The 14,906-nt window shown below is 36.3% G+C and overlaps 1 protein-coding gene across 1 annotated transcript in view; it reads right to left on the bottom strand.

Annotated features, from left to right (window-relative positions):
• LOC136885319 (ATP-binding cassette sub-family C member 4) overlaps positions 1-14,906 on the bottom strand; it is a 162,267-nt gene that overhangs the window by 77,574 nt on the left and 69,787 nt on the right. Inside the window, exons 3-4 of the mRNA XM_068230294.1 lie at positions 14,064-14,201; positions 7,004-7,208 (exon numbers count right to left, since the gene is read on the bottom strand). Of these exons, the coding sequence (XP_068086395.1) occupies positions 7,004-7,208; positions 14,064-14,201 (343 nt within the window). The remainder of the gene's footprint in view (positions 1-7,003; positions 7,209-14,063; positions 14,202-14,906) is intronic.

Raw genomic sequence — 14,906 nt, 5'->3', positions numbered from 1 at the left:
CTTCATTATAAACAACTTTCGTTATGTTCATAATTTACCTTACTCTTCACATGACGGAGAAATTTACAATTTTCCGCTGGTATCATGCTCTGCATTGAGTGACCAACAGACCGACAACGAACCTACAGGTTACCATGGCAACGTCTCTGACTGCATGCCAGCAGGGAAGTAACGTATTGCCATTTTCCTCATCATGCTTTTAAATTCGTGGTTGTTCCTTGGGTAGAAGGCAAGAGAGGCGTCAATCGGCCTATCTGCGGGATATTGGCGGAATATCGTTGGATATTATAACCGCCCTCGAATAGATTAAGTAATAACGCCATTAGTCATCTTCTTATTATTTGTTTACCTAAGAATCACTGACCTAAATTTCTCCTCTGTTACCGCTTTATTATATCCATTACTCACACTAGCATAATTTATTGAGGGGCATTTGATTTTCCAATACATTCACTTGGCATTTACATATTTGTCGTTATCCGGCTGTCCTCAGTTATAATTCATTTTCTATTACTTTCAACTTCCTTAACTGTATTATTTCTTCCTTAATTACGCCGTATGTACGCGAGTGCTACAAACTACTCCATGTATTTCCACCAAGACTCATATTTAGAATACACCTGTCCTTGATAGGTTTTAGGGCAAATATTGTTTCTAAATCCCTGAATTGACTGGGGGTTTATACGAAACCGAAACAGTGATTTTGCACTTTCACAAAATATACACAACCAAACTTAATGGATATCTACCTACCTTGGTAGATAATAATTTCTAAACCTTTTTTCTCATGTGCATCATTTCGATACAAGAATTAATAAGGGAGATATCATTAACGGATTGTTTTTCTGTACAAGTCCCATCGGACTTAACTCCCGAGCGGGTGCGTGTAAAGCGTACTCCTTACAATTTGAAAACTACTGAAGACATTCGAACCAAAATTTATATTTAGCATCCACCTGTCCAAAGGTAGGTTTTAAACGTAAATAACATTTCATGTTCCGGAATGGACTGGCGGTTTATAGGGAACCGAAATGGTGATTTTACTCTTCCACAACATATACAGAACAAGACCAACCTGACTGGAAATCGACCAAACGTGATGGAATTCCACCTCTAAACCTTTTTTTCATGTGCATTCTTTCGTCAGGAGGATTACTAAGGGAGATATCATGAATGGTCACTTTTGCAGGTTAAGTCCAGAGGACATAGCCCAAAAGGTGTTTTACATGGAGCAGATCCCTTATCTATATAAATCAAATCGTAACGACTGTGTGCCTCTACACTGACTATTTTGGCGAAATTTTCGTACAGCTTTCCGTTTAAGGGGTAATAGTGACCATCTGCATAATTTTTGGTTTAGTTTCCTGAAAGTCCTAATTTTTACCCGCCTCGCCCAAAATCCAGATTTTGGCATAATCTGCCAGAAGAAAAAGAAGATAATTGAAATTTGACAAAATTATACGTTTTAGCCTGTAACGAACGGAAAACATCCAAGATCATTACATTTTTCACTTTTTATCCCCGAAGAATATCGAAATATGCAGGCAATTTTAATGATGGTGCAGACCTTCGGAAATTCCTATCACATAACAGATTGCACAATCTCCGTTCAATTTGGAATGATCTACAACCGTGGTCTTATGACTTTTTGCCGTATCTGTATCCCTTTTACGTTTGATTTTTCTCTTTAATCGATGTTAAGTCAATTTGGAATTTTCACATGCATAATTCATACTTTCAATTACTTATATGAAATACAGAATCATTAAACTCTTCACGAAAATTGGCCCACCCAGTAGCCATATGTGAGCCAAAAGCTATGTATGTATCCGAAAAGTAATGTAATGTGAGATAATCTTACAAAACCTTTACCCTGTTCCACGTTTCTAACTCAATCTGACCCAAGAATAGATGACATATCATAGGACCAGCCATTTAGGCCACTAAATCCGGCGTGTCTTATGGTATAATCCTTTGTCGATATGACGTACGTTTAGTAGCAGTTAATCTGTAAATGAAGGTCTTCAATATTGTAAACACGCATATACTTTCGTATGTCGATCTATATATATTCACTGATGTCGATTTTTAGCGATCGAGAAAGGGTGGGTCTGCTATTGTAATCAGTACTCCCCACACCGACTTTGACTGACAGTAGGAAAGGGTTCCTTCTCCAACTCCTGTGTAACTGTCATTAGTAAGGAGAGCCTACAATTGTAATGAATAGTTCACTTCTCGATTTGACTTGCAGAAGGCAAGTGAGCATGCAGTTTTGTTTAAAACTCCCCTACCCGATTGTGTTTGGCAGTAGGCAAGGGTGCCTATCATTATAAAGAAATGTCCTCATCTAAAATGTGACTGGCATTAGGCATAGTGGCCTGCTATTTTGATGGAAACTCACCAACTTGGTGTGACTGGCAGTAAGCTGGCTGGCAGTAGGAAAATGGGCCTGGCATTATAATGATAACTGCATAACTCAATTTCGAGTGATAGTAGGGTAATTGCCTGCCATTATAATAGAAACTCCTCAACTGTAATCTGTCTGGAAGTAGGAAAGGGGGCTGCCATATTAACGAAAACTCCCCAAATCGATTCTGTCCGCGTAGTAGGCAATGGGGCCTGCAATTATAACGTAATCATCCCAACTCGATTGTGAATGGCAGTAGGCAAGTGAGCCTGCCGTTATATCACAAATCCGTAACAAACACTTTACATTGGAAACAACGTACGGGGAACTCCCCATGCTCTTTCTCGGATAACGCTAAGAGACATGCAATTTTAAAACAATCTTATTTACTGCATGTACACTATTTACTTCGATAACCGAATACAATGTAGAATACCGTAGCGAAGCACGGGTACATTCGCTAGTTGTACAATAAAACTTTATAACTGCAACAAAGAAAACTGACTTTTTCAAGATATTCCGATTTGATTTATACTGCACTCGATATAAACAGTCTGTTTCATTTCCTTATATTTATTCATTCAAAGAAAATCGACACTTTATGATTTTTGCGTTACAATCTACAAATGTACATGGTTTAAACGTACAAGCTACGATTTACAATTCCTTGGATGGGAATGACGGTATTTCCATTCCTTTTAAATGTAAAATTCCTGTTGTTCATTAAGCAAAAAGTAATATAATTACATAATGCAACAATGATTTTGCACTGTGTACTAGTGTTGTGTGACTTTCCCTATTCACTGAATTTCTGAAAATAGTATTTAAAATTTAACAGGCGCCTGGTGGTAATAGCTAGTCTCTAAATGGTGAGAGGGAGTTTCATATCGAGTGGAGCATAGGTACTTACTCTCCAAGATTAAAGTACACCATCATCATCATCATCATCATCATCATCATCTCCCTTTATCCAGCTGTAGCCGGGTAGGGGCAAATATGGTTCCTCTCCATTTTCTTCGGTCTTTCCACCACTCCTCCTCCAACACCGTGTCCCAGTCCAGGTTTCTTCCTATAATACTGCGTTGGATTGTGTCCGTCCATCTCAATCGTGGTCATCCACAGCCTCTCCTTCCTTGCATTTGCATTTCCATCACCTTTTTTGGCATTCTTTTATCACTCATTCGCTTTATGTGCCCAAACCATCTTAGTCGACTCTTCTCAATTCTTTCATTCATTTTTTCCACTCCAATTTCTTCCCAGATTTTCTCATTCCTTATTTTGTCTCTTCTGCTCTTCTGTATCATACTCCTCAAGAACTTCATTTCAGCTGCCTGTATTCGACTCTCATCCTTCTTTGTCATTGTCCAAGTTTCTGCCCCATAAGTAGTTATTGGTACGTAATACATCTTGTACATAGTATCCTTTGCTTCCATTGGCACATCTTTGTCCCATAACATGTTTCTTACACTATGATAGAAACAGCTTCCAGCTTGAATCCTCTTACGAATTTCAGCATCCACTCGAGCATTCTCCATTAATTCACTCCCCAGGTATTTAAATGTTTCCACTACTTTCAGGGGCTTGTCTGCAAGTCTAATTTGACCTTTCCCTTCTTTCTCCCCTCTAGTCATAACAATGGTTTTACTCTTCTCTACACTTATTTTCAACCCACATTCTTCTATTTTCTCATTCACCCATCCAACTGTTCTTGAACCTTCCTGTCGTCTTCTCCCCAAATCACAATATCATCTGCAAATAACAACATGTTCATTTCTCTTCCTCCATATTCTGCTTTTGCTGTTCTCATGATGTCATCCATTATTATTGTAAACAGGATTGGTGATAGAACACTTCCCTGCCTCAGCCCTCTAGTTATTTTGAACCAACTTGTCCTGCCAACTTGTGTTTGCATGCAACTACAACATTCCTTATACATTGCCATGATCATTTTTATTACTCCCTGTCCAATTCTTTTTTGCACCAGACTGTCCCAAATTTTAGTTTTGGGGACACTGTCATATGTCTTTTCAATGTCGATGAATGTCATCACCATATCATTCCCGTACTCCCATTGCTTTTCCATTAGCTATCTCATAATGAAAAGTACACCAACAATGTAAATATATTTACCAGATAGATGTACAGTATGCCTTCAAATAAATAATGATGATGAAGATCATGCTTGTTGTTTAAAGGGGCCCAACATGAAGGTCATCGGCTCCTAATGATATGAAATGAAATGAAATACAATGACAATTTAAAAGTCCAAAATTCATCCACTGACTAGAATTTAAAACGTGCTGATGAAGAATGAAAGGATAAATATGAATTTAAAATAATCAGCAGAGCCAATTCGCAATACTGAAAGTTATAAATAATTATAAAATCGATCCTCTGGCTAGAATTTAAAAAGATGACAAATAACAATGATTATGAACTTAAAACAATCAGTGGATCCGACCCGCAATGCTTCAACTTCCCAGAAACTTAAAACAATATTTTTATTTAGAAATGCATTTATTTCTGCTTCCCCCATTTGGAGGCTGCCAAAAAGACAAAGCTTACATAAAAATTCTGATTAGTAATTACAAGTACCGTTTAAAATGTGTCTATAAATAGGTATACTACAGTAAAGCCTAAATAATAAAAAATTGTATCAGTCAATGGTTATGAAATCCATGAGAAATTCCTCATAGGACAAAGATATATCTAGGAGTATAAATGATTTTATATTATTGCTAACGATCCTTTCAGGGCTGCTAACCCAATGTCCTTAATGAGTTGGTTATGCAAATTAAATTTCTTACAAAAGTTGTGGAATGTGCGAGTAATGGTGCCTCTTGCTCCTATCATCAATCCTAACGCATCTATAGAGTCCAGATGACATTTCTCGGCATAGTATGGAATTGTGGGTTCATATATATCATATTTCTCCTTGTGTACATCATGTGGTTGAGTGGATGATGCTTCGGTTCTAATTGTGCGGTCTATTATGAACCCTTTACTTGAGCCAGGTGGTATAGCAATCATGTCAATCCGCTGGTTTGATCCTGTCTGAGACTGATAAAGGGACTGCTTCCAAAGCACAATCCTGAACCGATGATGTCCAAAGGGGTCCAAAATCAAGGTCATCAGCCCCTCTTAATGGTATTTATCACTAGTAAAGTAGAACCATGATATTTCACAAGTTGTGGTACTGATCAAGAGTGGCGGACACTCACAGTGTTCCAAACGTTATGGTACTACTCACAAGTATTGTACATCGCACAGGTCATGCAGACCTATGGTGTTCCTCACATAATGGTGCCACTCACAGGCAACGTAAACCCGTGGTGTTACGCATATAGTGGTACTAATCACGGGCTCTGTAAACCCATACTGAGCCACACACTATTGCTACTAATCACAAAACTATTGAGTACCTAATATAGTGGTACTACTCGCAAGTAAAGGTGACTTATGGTTTTCCCCGTGTGATGGTACTAAACAGAAGTAGTTTCATGGTTCTAATTAAATCATCCCTTGGTTGCCCCTTTTAGTTGCCTCTTACAACAGGCAGGAGATATCATGGGTGCATTCTTCATTTGCGTCCCTCACCCACAGGGGGTTTCAAATAAATAACCTCACTAATTTTATTGCCAGTAAGCATGATTGGATTGTTGGCGAGTTTATCAGATAATTTAAACCGAAGCAACCATAAGCCACAGCTCATCGACCTTAACTCTGTATTATATTAGAACTGTTTCCGAAAGCACCTCTTAAAATGTAATAGTGAAAATTATACATACATTATAAAAATATTTGATATCATAGGCCTAACTCTATATTGTATCCGATCAAAACACATTAACTACAATGAACATAAATACTGTAACTTATTTCTTACACCATAAATTGAAAATGACGTATATTTCAATAATAATAATAATAATAATAATAATGTTATTTGCTTTACGTCCCACTAACTACTTTTACGGTCTTCAGAGACGCCGAGGTGCCGGAATTTAGTCCCGCAGGAGTTCTTTTACGTGCCAGTAAATCTACCGACACGAGGCTGTCGTATTTGAGCACCTTCAAATACCACCGGACTGAGCCAGGATCGAACCTGCCAAGACGTATATTTCTGCCCTCTTTAATTATTTTCTGCCTCCATTTCAAACTCTGGTATCACTGCAATGATCGAGAGTGACTGGAGAAACTTTGCCCAACCTTTACAGCCTGTGACGTAGCCACAACGTTACAGTGGTTGAATAGCATACGCTCGTCGCCTGCCAGCCACCCACTTACAGTGCTGGGCACCTGCGGTATGGAATGCCCAGCATGAGAACCTCTGATATAAAAGAACTAGAGGCAAAAAAATAATTTCATCATATGTTTGATAATATTTTCCACTTATTTGGGACATCTTATTAGCTATGTTTAAGAGCATATTTGCCTGCATATAGATCTTAATCCCTAATTATCATCATCTAATAACTACTAGTTGCAATATGGAATATTAACAAATAAACTAAATTTTCAAAATGGCACAGAAAATGTCTGTGAAGTCTAAATACATCCCTTTTCTAAGTAAAGATCAAGATGTTAATGACATACCTTGCGATAGATGAGAGAACAACATGCTATTCGAACTCTCATGCCCACGAGTAAGCTATTAGCAGCCACCTGATGCGTCGAGAACACCAAACAGGACAGGGTGCACACAAGGCACGCAGCGTATATGTAGGCTTCGTTCTTTGTAGTGCTGCTCCCGGGGTTAAAGTACATTACCAGTTTTCCCAGGAAAACTGGAATTCCTATTCTGAAGAGAGGAAAATGTGTTTAAAATAAACAAGGAAATAAAGAAAGAAAAACAAACAAACAAATCAGAGAGATAGAGCTAGCCTATAGATCAGTGCAGAATATATACAACAAGAGAACAATATTTTACCAGGCAAAGAATAGACACTATACCACGATTGTCAAACCACATGGACTCAGCAGTTCAGAGCGCCTGATCCAGTGCCGGATTAAACCCTACATGAGCCCATAGCCAAATGAGTTCTTCAGGGCCCCCTTGACAAGTACCTCCTACCAACTAAATAATTTATACCCCCACATTTTAATAAAACAGCTAACAAAAGCAAGCGTTACCAAATCATTAAGTTGATATTAATAATTCCAGGATTTTTTTTTTAATTTTTTTTTTTTTTACAGTTTCTTTACATCGCACCGACACAGATAGGTCTTATGGTGAAGATGGGATAGGAAAGAGCTAGGAGTTGGAAGGAAGCAACACAACCCCGGTATTTGCTTGGTGTGAAAATGGGAAACCACGGAAAACCATCTTCAGGACTGCCGACAGTGGGGTTCGACTGAGCGAGTTAGCTATGCAGTTAAGGACAGGCAGCTGTGAGCTTACATTAAGGAGATAGTGGGTTAAAACCCCACCGTCGGCAGCCCTGAAGATGGTTTTCCGTGACTTCCCATTTTCACATCAGGCAAATGCTGGGACTGTACCTTAATTAAGGCCATGGTTGTTTTCCTCCCACTCCTAGCCCTTTCCTATCCCATCATTGCCGTAAAACCTGTCTGTGTTGGTGCAACATAAAGCAAATTGTAAAAAAAAACAAAGTGGGGTTCAAACTCACTATCTCCTGAATGAAAGCTCACAGCTGCGCGACCCTAATCGCACGGCTAACTCACTCATTTCCAGTTATTTCAGAGGAAAATAGTATTATATAACATTAACATGGTTAAGTAATATAATACAGAACTAGGAAACAGAAAAAGAATATGTTAAATTAAAACAAACTAACATAACTTTAAACATTATTTTTCCTTACTTTTTCCTTGCAATGAAATCATGCAAATTACCTTGAGTTTTTTTTTTTTTTTTAAAGATTTCATATTCATCAGAAATTATGGCAAGAGAATTTAGTTATTTAGTTGTTTTTTGTACAAGTACCTTTAAGTTTTAACTGAAAAATATCTCTGATATCGGTCACTGGGCAAGTCCAAGTTTGATAGTTGAGGACAGGTTAAGTGAATAATAATAATAATAACAACAATAACAATAACAACAACAATAACAATAATAAACCGACAAGGAGACGGGCTCTCACCAATCTTGTTCAACGTGGTGTTAGACAAAATTACCAAGCAGTAGGAGAAACAAGTTAAAGGAATACAGCTGGGAAGAACACGTGAAACAAAAACCATAATTAAATGTCTGGCATTTGCAGATGACATAGCCGTACTCAGCAATAATACACAGGAGGCAAAGGAAGCACTGGAATGCTTGCATGAAATAGCTGCCAAAACAGGTCTACAGGTATCTTACAAGAAGATCCAATACATGGAACGACAGAACAACAATGTGCACACCACGCGTACTGTATATGGACCTGTAAAAATTCTCAGAAAAGTGTCTGGACCCAATACACAGAGATGGCATATGGATGAAACGACCTATCAACGAGCTGTACCAGCACACTGACAGACTCACAGACATGATCAGGAAACTCTGACTAACTTTCTCTGGGCAACAAAAGACTTACAATGAAAATCTTTGACGTAGTAAACAGTTCAAGCAAGAAAACAAATTGGTATCATGAAATAGAGGAAGACTTGAGGCAGGTGGGGATCAACAGGCAAATGATAGGAGATAGAAAAGAATTCAGAAACAAAATTAGGAATACAAAATGTATAGTAAATTAGAAGAAGAAGACAGGAACATTGCGGACAGAACAAAGGAAACAGGAGCACAGTTAAAGGATGGAGAGATTTTGGGAAAAGAAGAGGAAGAAGGGAAAGAAGTGAAAATTGTGTCATCATGAGATATTTGAGTTCAAACACTGTCCATAAGGGGTAAATAATAATAATAATAATAATAATAATAATAATAATAATAATAATAATAATAATAATAATAATAATAATAATAATAATAATAATAAATAATTGTACCGGAGGTACACCCGCTATGTGCATTTAAAACGAGCGCCTGTTAAAAGGCCATCTCTAATATGAACTGTGAAACTTCTGGTGGAAGAAATTTGAACATTTATCGTCAGATGTCTCTACTGTCAACTTATGTGCTCCCACTGGTGAGAGGATGGACATTTAAATTTTAAGAGAAATTTTGTTGTCATTATTGGTAAAACTGAATTGTTTATAGATTATTCTTTGTGTTCTACAGTTATCATCACTTCTATCTCTTCCCGCCAGCTTTAAAAGTTAACCAATAAGGAATGTTTGAAATGTTATTTAATCAACTAATAGAATTTGTGGGTGTGTTCAGGGTTCAGCCCAGAGAATTCTGGAACCTTCCTCTCCGTTATAAAAGCTGAGACCTTTGGGGCCATGTTGCCTTTTGATCGCTCCAGTCCAGCAGTAGAGTGTGTTCATAGAGGAGGCAGGGGACATGCCTCGCCCATCTCTGGAAGGCCCTCTAGCTCAAGGTAATGGCAGACATCTTGTAATCATGTAATAATCTCAGAAAGCTAACTTGAGGGGAAGGTTTCAAATTATTTTGTAATGTAATCGTTAATTTTTCAAACAAGTCTAGAGACCTTAGGGAATAAAAAGTGTAAACCCTCTTGTATTCCCCTTTAACTTGGTCTTGAGGTGACTAGGATTTTGTAATCTTTATAATTTATCTCTTCTTGTAATGTAAATCTTTCTCTGCAGTGTAGGCTCAGCCTCTAACTCAGGGCCATCAGCCCACATAGGGTTTTAGGTATTTTTCAAGTGTATTTCAAAGGAGTGAAAATGCTCGCCTCTTATCATTTTGATTTCCGACCAATAACTTTTTAACCTTTTCTTTTACTAAGGTCAGGTAGAATGGGCACTTCTTGCCCCTGTTAAATATTCTTATTCTACTTCTAATTTAATGCAATGCAGACTGTCGAGCGATTAATGTAATAGTTGAATTGTGCCTTTAAGAGGCCTCGATCTTGTAAATTTTTGAGTCCAGTCTCCTGACTTGTAATTGACTGGAGCAGTAGTGCTCTTGTTAACTGTAACTTTTTAGAGCCACCTAATTCATCTCTTTAAAATTCCTGATTACTCTTAAATGTCAAATAACTATTGTTTCTAGAGGCGAAGAGCTCCCCTTATGTATATCAAATTGTTGCTTATTATCTAACAAAGTTTAAAATCTGAAAAGGGAAGAAAAAAGATAAGAAATAAAATTCCAAATTTTAAAGTTTTAAATTTAAATTTTGATATTTTCTCTATCCACCCATTCATGTCTGCACCTTCTTACACCTCTGTGTTCCACAGAATCCCTATAATAATAATAATAATAATAATAATAATAATAATAATAATAATAATAATAATAATAATAATAATAATAATAATAATAATAATAATAATAATAATAATAATAATAATAATAATAATAATAATAATAATAATAATAATAATAATAATAATAATAATAATAATAATAATAATAATAATAATAATAATAATAATAATAATAATAATAATAATAATAATAATAATAATAATAATAATAATAATAATAATAATAATAATAATAATAATAATAATAATAATAATAATAATAATAATAATAATAATAATAATAATAATAATAATAATAATAATAATAATAATAATAATAATAATAATAATAATAATAATAATAATAATAATAATAATAATAATAATAATAATAATAATAATAATAATAATAATAATAATAATAATAATAATAATAATAATAATAATAATAATAATAATAATAATAATAATAATAATAATAATAATAATAATAATAATAATAATAATAATAATAATAATAATAATAATAATAATAATAATAATAATAATAATAATAATAATAATAATAATAATAATAATAATAATAATAATAATAATAATAATAATAATAATAATAATAATAATAATAATAATAATAATAATAATAATAATAATAATAATAATAATAATAATAATAATAATAATAATAATAATAATAATAATAATAATAATAATAATAATAATAAATTTATTCAATTAGTTTTTAAGTCCATGTTACATCCAATGATTCTACGCATTTGTATACACACTTCTTGCACACCATTTACGGTACCAGGACCGCCTCCATCTGGTCCATCATTGTTTGCAAGTCCTCCGTCCACAACTCGTTATCCAAGTTGCCTCGTCTGAAGTCGATTAGCACACTCTCACATGTTCTTTTTAGTACAATGGTCTGTAGGTAGGCCTGTAGCTGTTTGCTCACTTCCAATTTCTCCTTGTGCTTCTTGAACAAGTTGGTAACTAGCCCGTCCCATGTTATTACCACAGGGACCATCGTCACCTTGGCCCCATTATACATAAGTGAGAGTTCGTTGGCTAGCATCTCGTACTTTCATCCTTTAGTGGTTTCAGTCTGTTTTAGGATATTTTTGTTTGTGATTCCAACTTCAATTAATAGGATTTCATTCTTTACAAGGTCATGTATCATCAGATCTGGTTTATTGTGTTCAATGCGAAGCTCAGTCTGTATGATGACGTCTGACTTTATTCTAATTCGCTGATTGAATATGACATTTTCAACTTTATAGTTCTTTATTTTCTTAGAATTATTCAGCCCATACTTTTTGGTGAACATGAAATGCAAGCATCTCACAACATCATTGTGGCATTTCTTGTAGTCCAAATTAAGCATAATAATAATAATAATAATAATAATAATAATAATAATAATAATAATAATAATAATAATAATAATAATAATAATAATAATAATAATAATAATAATAATAACAACAACAACAATAACAATAATAAAAATAACAGCAGCAGCACGAGCGTTAGTTGGTACATGCTAAACAGATCGATATGGCCCTTCATATATAAGAAATAAATTGACAAGAGATTTCACCTTTTCAATACAATATATCAAGTAAATAATATTACATCAGTCTTGGGAGTAGTCTCAGCCACTTAGTGGCCATCTTCAGCCAAAATAAAAATGATGGATGATTGTGAAGCTTGTTGTTTAAAGGAGCCTAACATCTAGGTCATCGGCCCCTAATGGTACGAAATGTTATGACAATTTAAAAAATCCAGAATCCTCCTCTGACCAGAATTCGAAAACGTGAGGACGAAGAATGAATGGATGGATATGAAGTTGAAATAATCAGTGGATCCGACCTGCAGTGCCCCACATTCCCAGAAACTAGCGTTAAACAATAGTATTACTGACCAAGGGACCGATTCTAAAGCATAATACTGAATCGATTATACTTGTATCGGTAGGAAAATAGAACCATCCTATTTGTCATGTTGCAGTATTAATCAAAAGTAGTGTAGACTCGCTGTATTCCACACAGTATGGTACTACTCATAGGTAAAAAAATTTGCACATGTAACACAGACCTATGGTGTTTCGCACACTGTGGCGCTATTTACAGGCAACGCAAACCTATAAAGGCAACGCAAATCTATGGCGTTCCTCACGTAAGTGGACTAACCACAGGGACCCACACTATCCCGCGGTGTTCCTCACATAGTGGGTACTAAGCATGGTGCCACTCATCCCATGGTGTTGCTCATATAGTGGTATGAATCACAGGTACTGTAAAATGCATCCTGAGCCACACACTGTCGCCACTAATCAAAAATATATTTTGTACCTAACATAGTGGTACTACGCGCAAGTAAAAGCGACCCACAGTGTTCCCTGTGTGGTGGTAACAAATAGTCTCATGGTTCTAATTTGATCATCCCTTGGTCGCCTCTTACGACAGGCAGGGGATACCGTGGGTGTATTCTTCGTCTGCATCCCCCACCCACAGCGGGTTGTGTGTTTGGTCTGCGAGAGGTATTTTAATTCCCTCAAGTCCGCCGGCAAGCCGGTTCTGGTTAGGACCCCACCTATCCGCCACCTGGGACGTGCCACGTGGGAGTATCATCTCTCCCCCTGCTATGTCAGCGTAGTAGATTCATGGCAAAATAAAAATTAAGCATATCATGTGATAACTAAAACATATTATGTACACAAGACAAAGACAATTTTGCAGGAATAATTATAACATAACAAAAATTATGGTTGTGGTCTTCTTGTCATAATATGATGTCTTTGGGTTAGAACCTCAGGCAAAGGATAAATCTCTTTAGTGAAATGTACAGTATATCTAATGTCTGATGTAGAACAGACACTGACATGCTGGAGGAAGCAGACAGGCCATGTATAGCTTATAATGGCCCTTCATAAGCGTTGTGGAATCTCCACAAGCTGCCCAAGATGGACTCCAAAGGGCAAAGTCAACTACTTTGCTGGGATTGCTCCAGGTGGCATTAGGAGGAAAGTTATAGTAAACACAGAGAGATGCAAAGCACATTGGCAGCCCTCGAATCCTCTGCCTCGGTAGGATCCCACTCGACCAAGACTGAAGCTGAGGAATAATTTCGTAAGAACTTCGGAGCCTTTTGAAGGATCTGTAGAGAAAGCTAGGATCTCCAAGTGGAAAGAGAGAAAATAATCCCCACCTGCTAAGTTGGATGGAACCTAAGGAGTCACTATCCCCTGGCCACCATGAGAACTGTGTAAAAAGTAAAGACTTTGCCTCACTCCTTCAATGAGAATTTTATTGTCTACCTTCTTAAGGTCGCAGTGTAACTAAAAACTGTAACCATGTTCTTACGAGAATCTTACCTGAAGATTATATTCTGTGCCAGTGTGAAGAAACCTATCCTCATGTAGGACCAACCAAATGTGCGCCGTATAGCACGAGTCAGGCTGGGCTTCTTTTTACCAGTCTTGGAGTCGACAGCAAGTTCTGAACGCCAGTGTCTGAAACAGAAGTAAGAGTGAAACACTTACGGCTGTCTGAGAAGAAAAATTCACACTCGCTAGAAATATGAGGAACAACTGAGCTGTAAAAGGAAATTTTACAGGAGAGCATACCAAAGAATTTCTTTTTCAAAAGGTTTACTAATATGACTACTGGATATTTGACTTGATAGGAATATGGGTTGGCAACCATGGGTCCTCCAGCTGTGTCTGGCATCGTTTCCACTCTCTCGAGTGTGGATCTTCACTTTTAACTTTCCTATCCGACCTCCCTTAGTCTCACCCGATCTTGACGGCATCAGTTTTACGACGCCTAGAGAGCCATTCACTTTGAAACCCTTCATGACCTTTCTCTATCTTTTTTAATAGGGCCTATTTCTATACCTTCATTCATCCAAGGAACGGACCTCTTCCTGTTTCCTTAATAATCACCACCGCCATCTTACAATTAAGGGTCTACCAGAATGTACTGTTAACGGCAGAGTTGAAATGCTATGTGAAGATAGAAGTGTACAAGCAGATATAGTTAGAAGGGTAATTAAATATTAGTGAGACCTAGTGTTTACCCTGAACTAAGTCTTCTGGTGTGGACTAGAACAGTGATCTGTCTTAGGCAAAGAAGTAAATCTGGAAATGATAGCCAGAATTAGGAATGAATAAACATACAGAAAAGATATTAAAAAGGAGAAAAAGTATTTATGAGAC

The sequence above is a fragment of the Anabrus simplex genome, chromosome 14 (genome assembly GCF_040414725.1).
Source record: "Anabrus simplex isolate iqAnaSimp1 chromosome 14, ASM4041472v1, whole genome shotgun sequence".
Taxonomy (NCBI): domain Eukaryota; kingdom Metazoa; phylum Arthropoda; class Insecta; order Orthoptera; family Tettigoniidae; genus Anabrus; species Anabrus simplex.
Note: the sequence above shows the minus strand (reverse complement) of the source record. Positions and strands in the feature narration are given on the sequence as shown.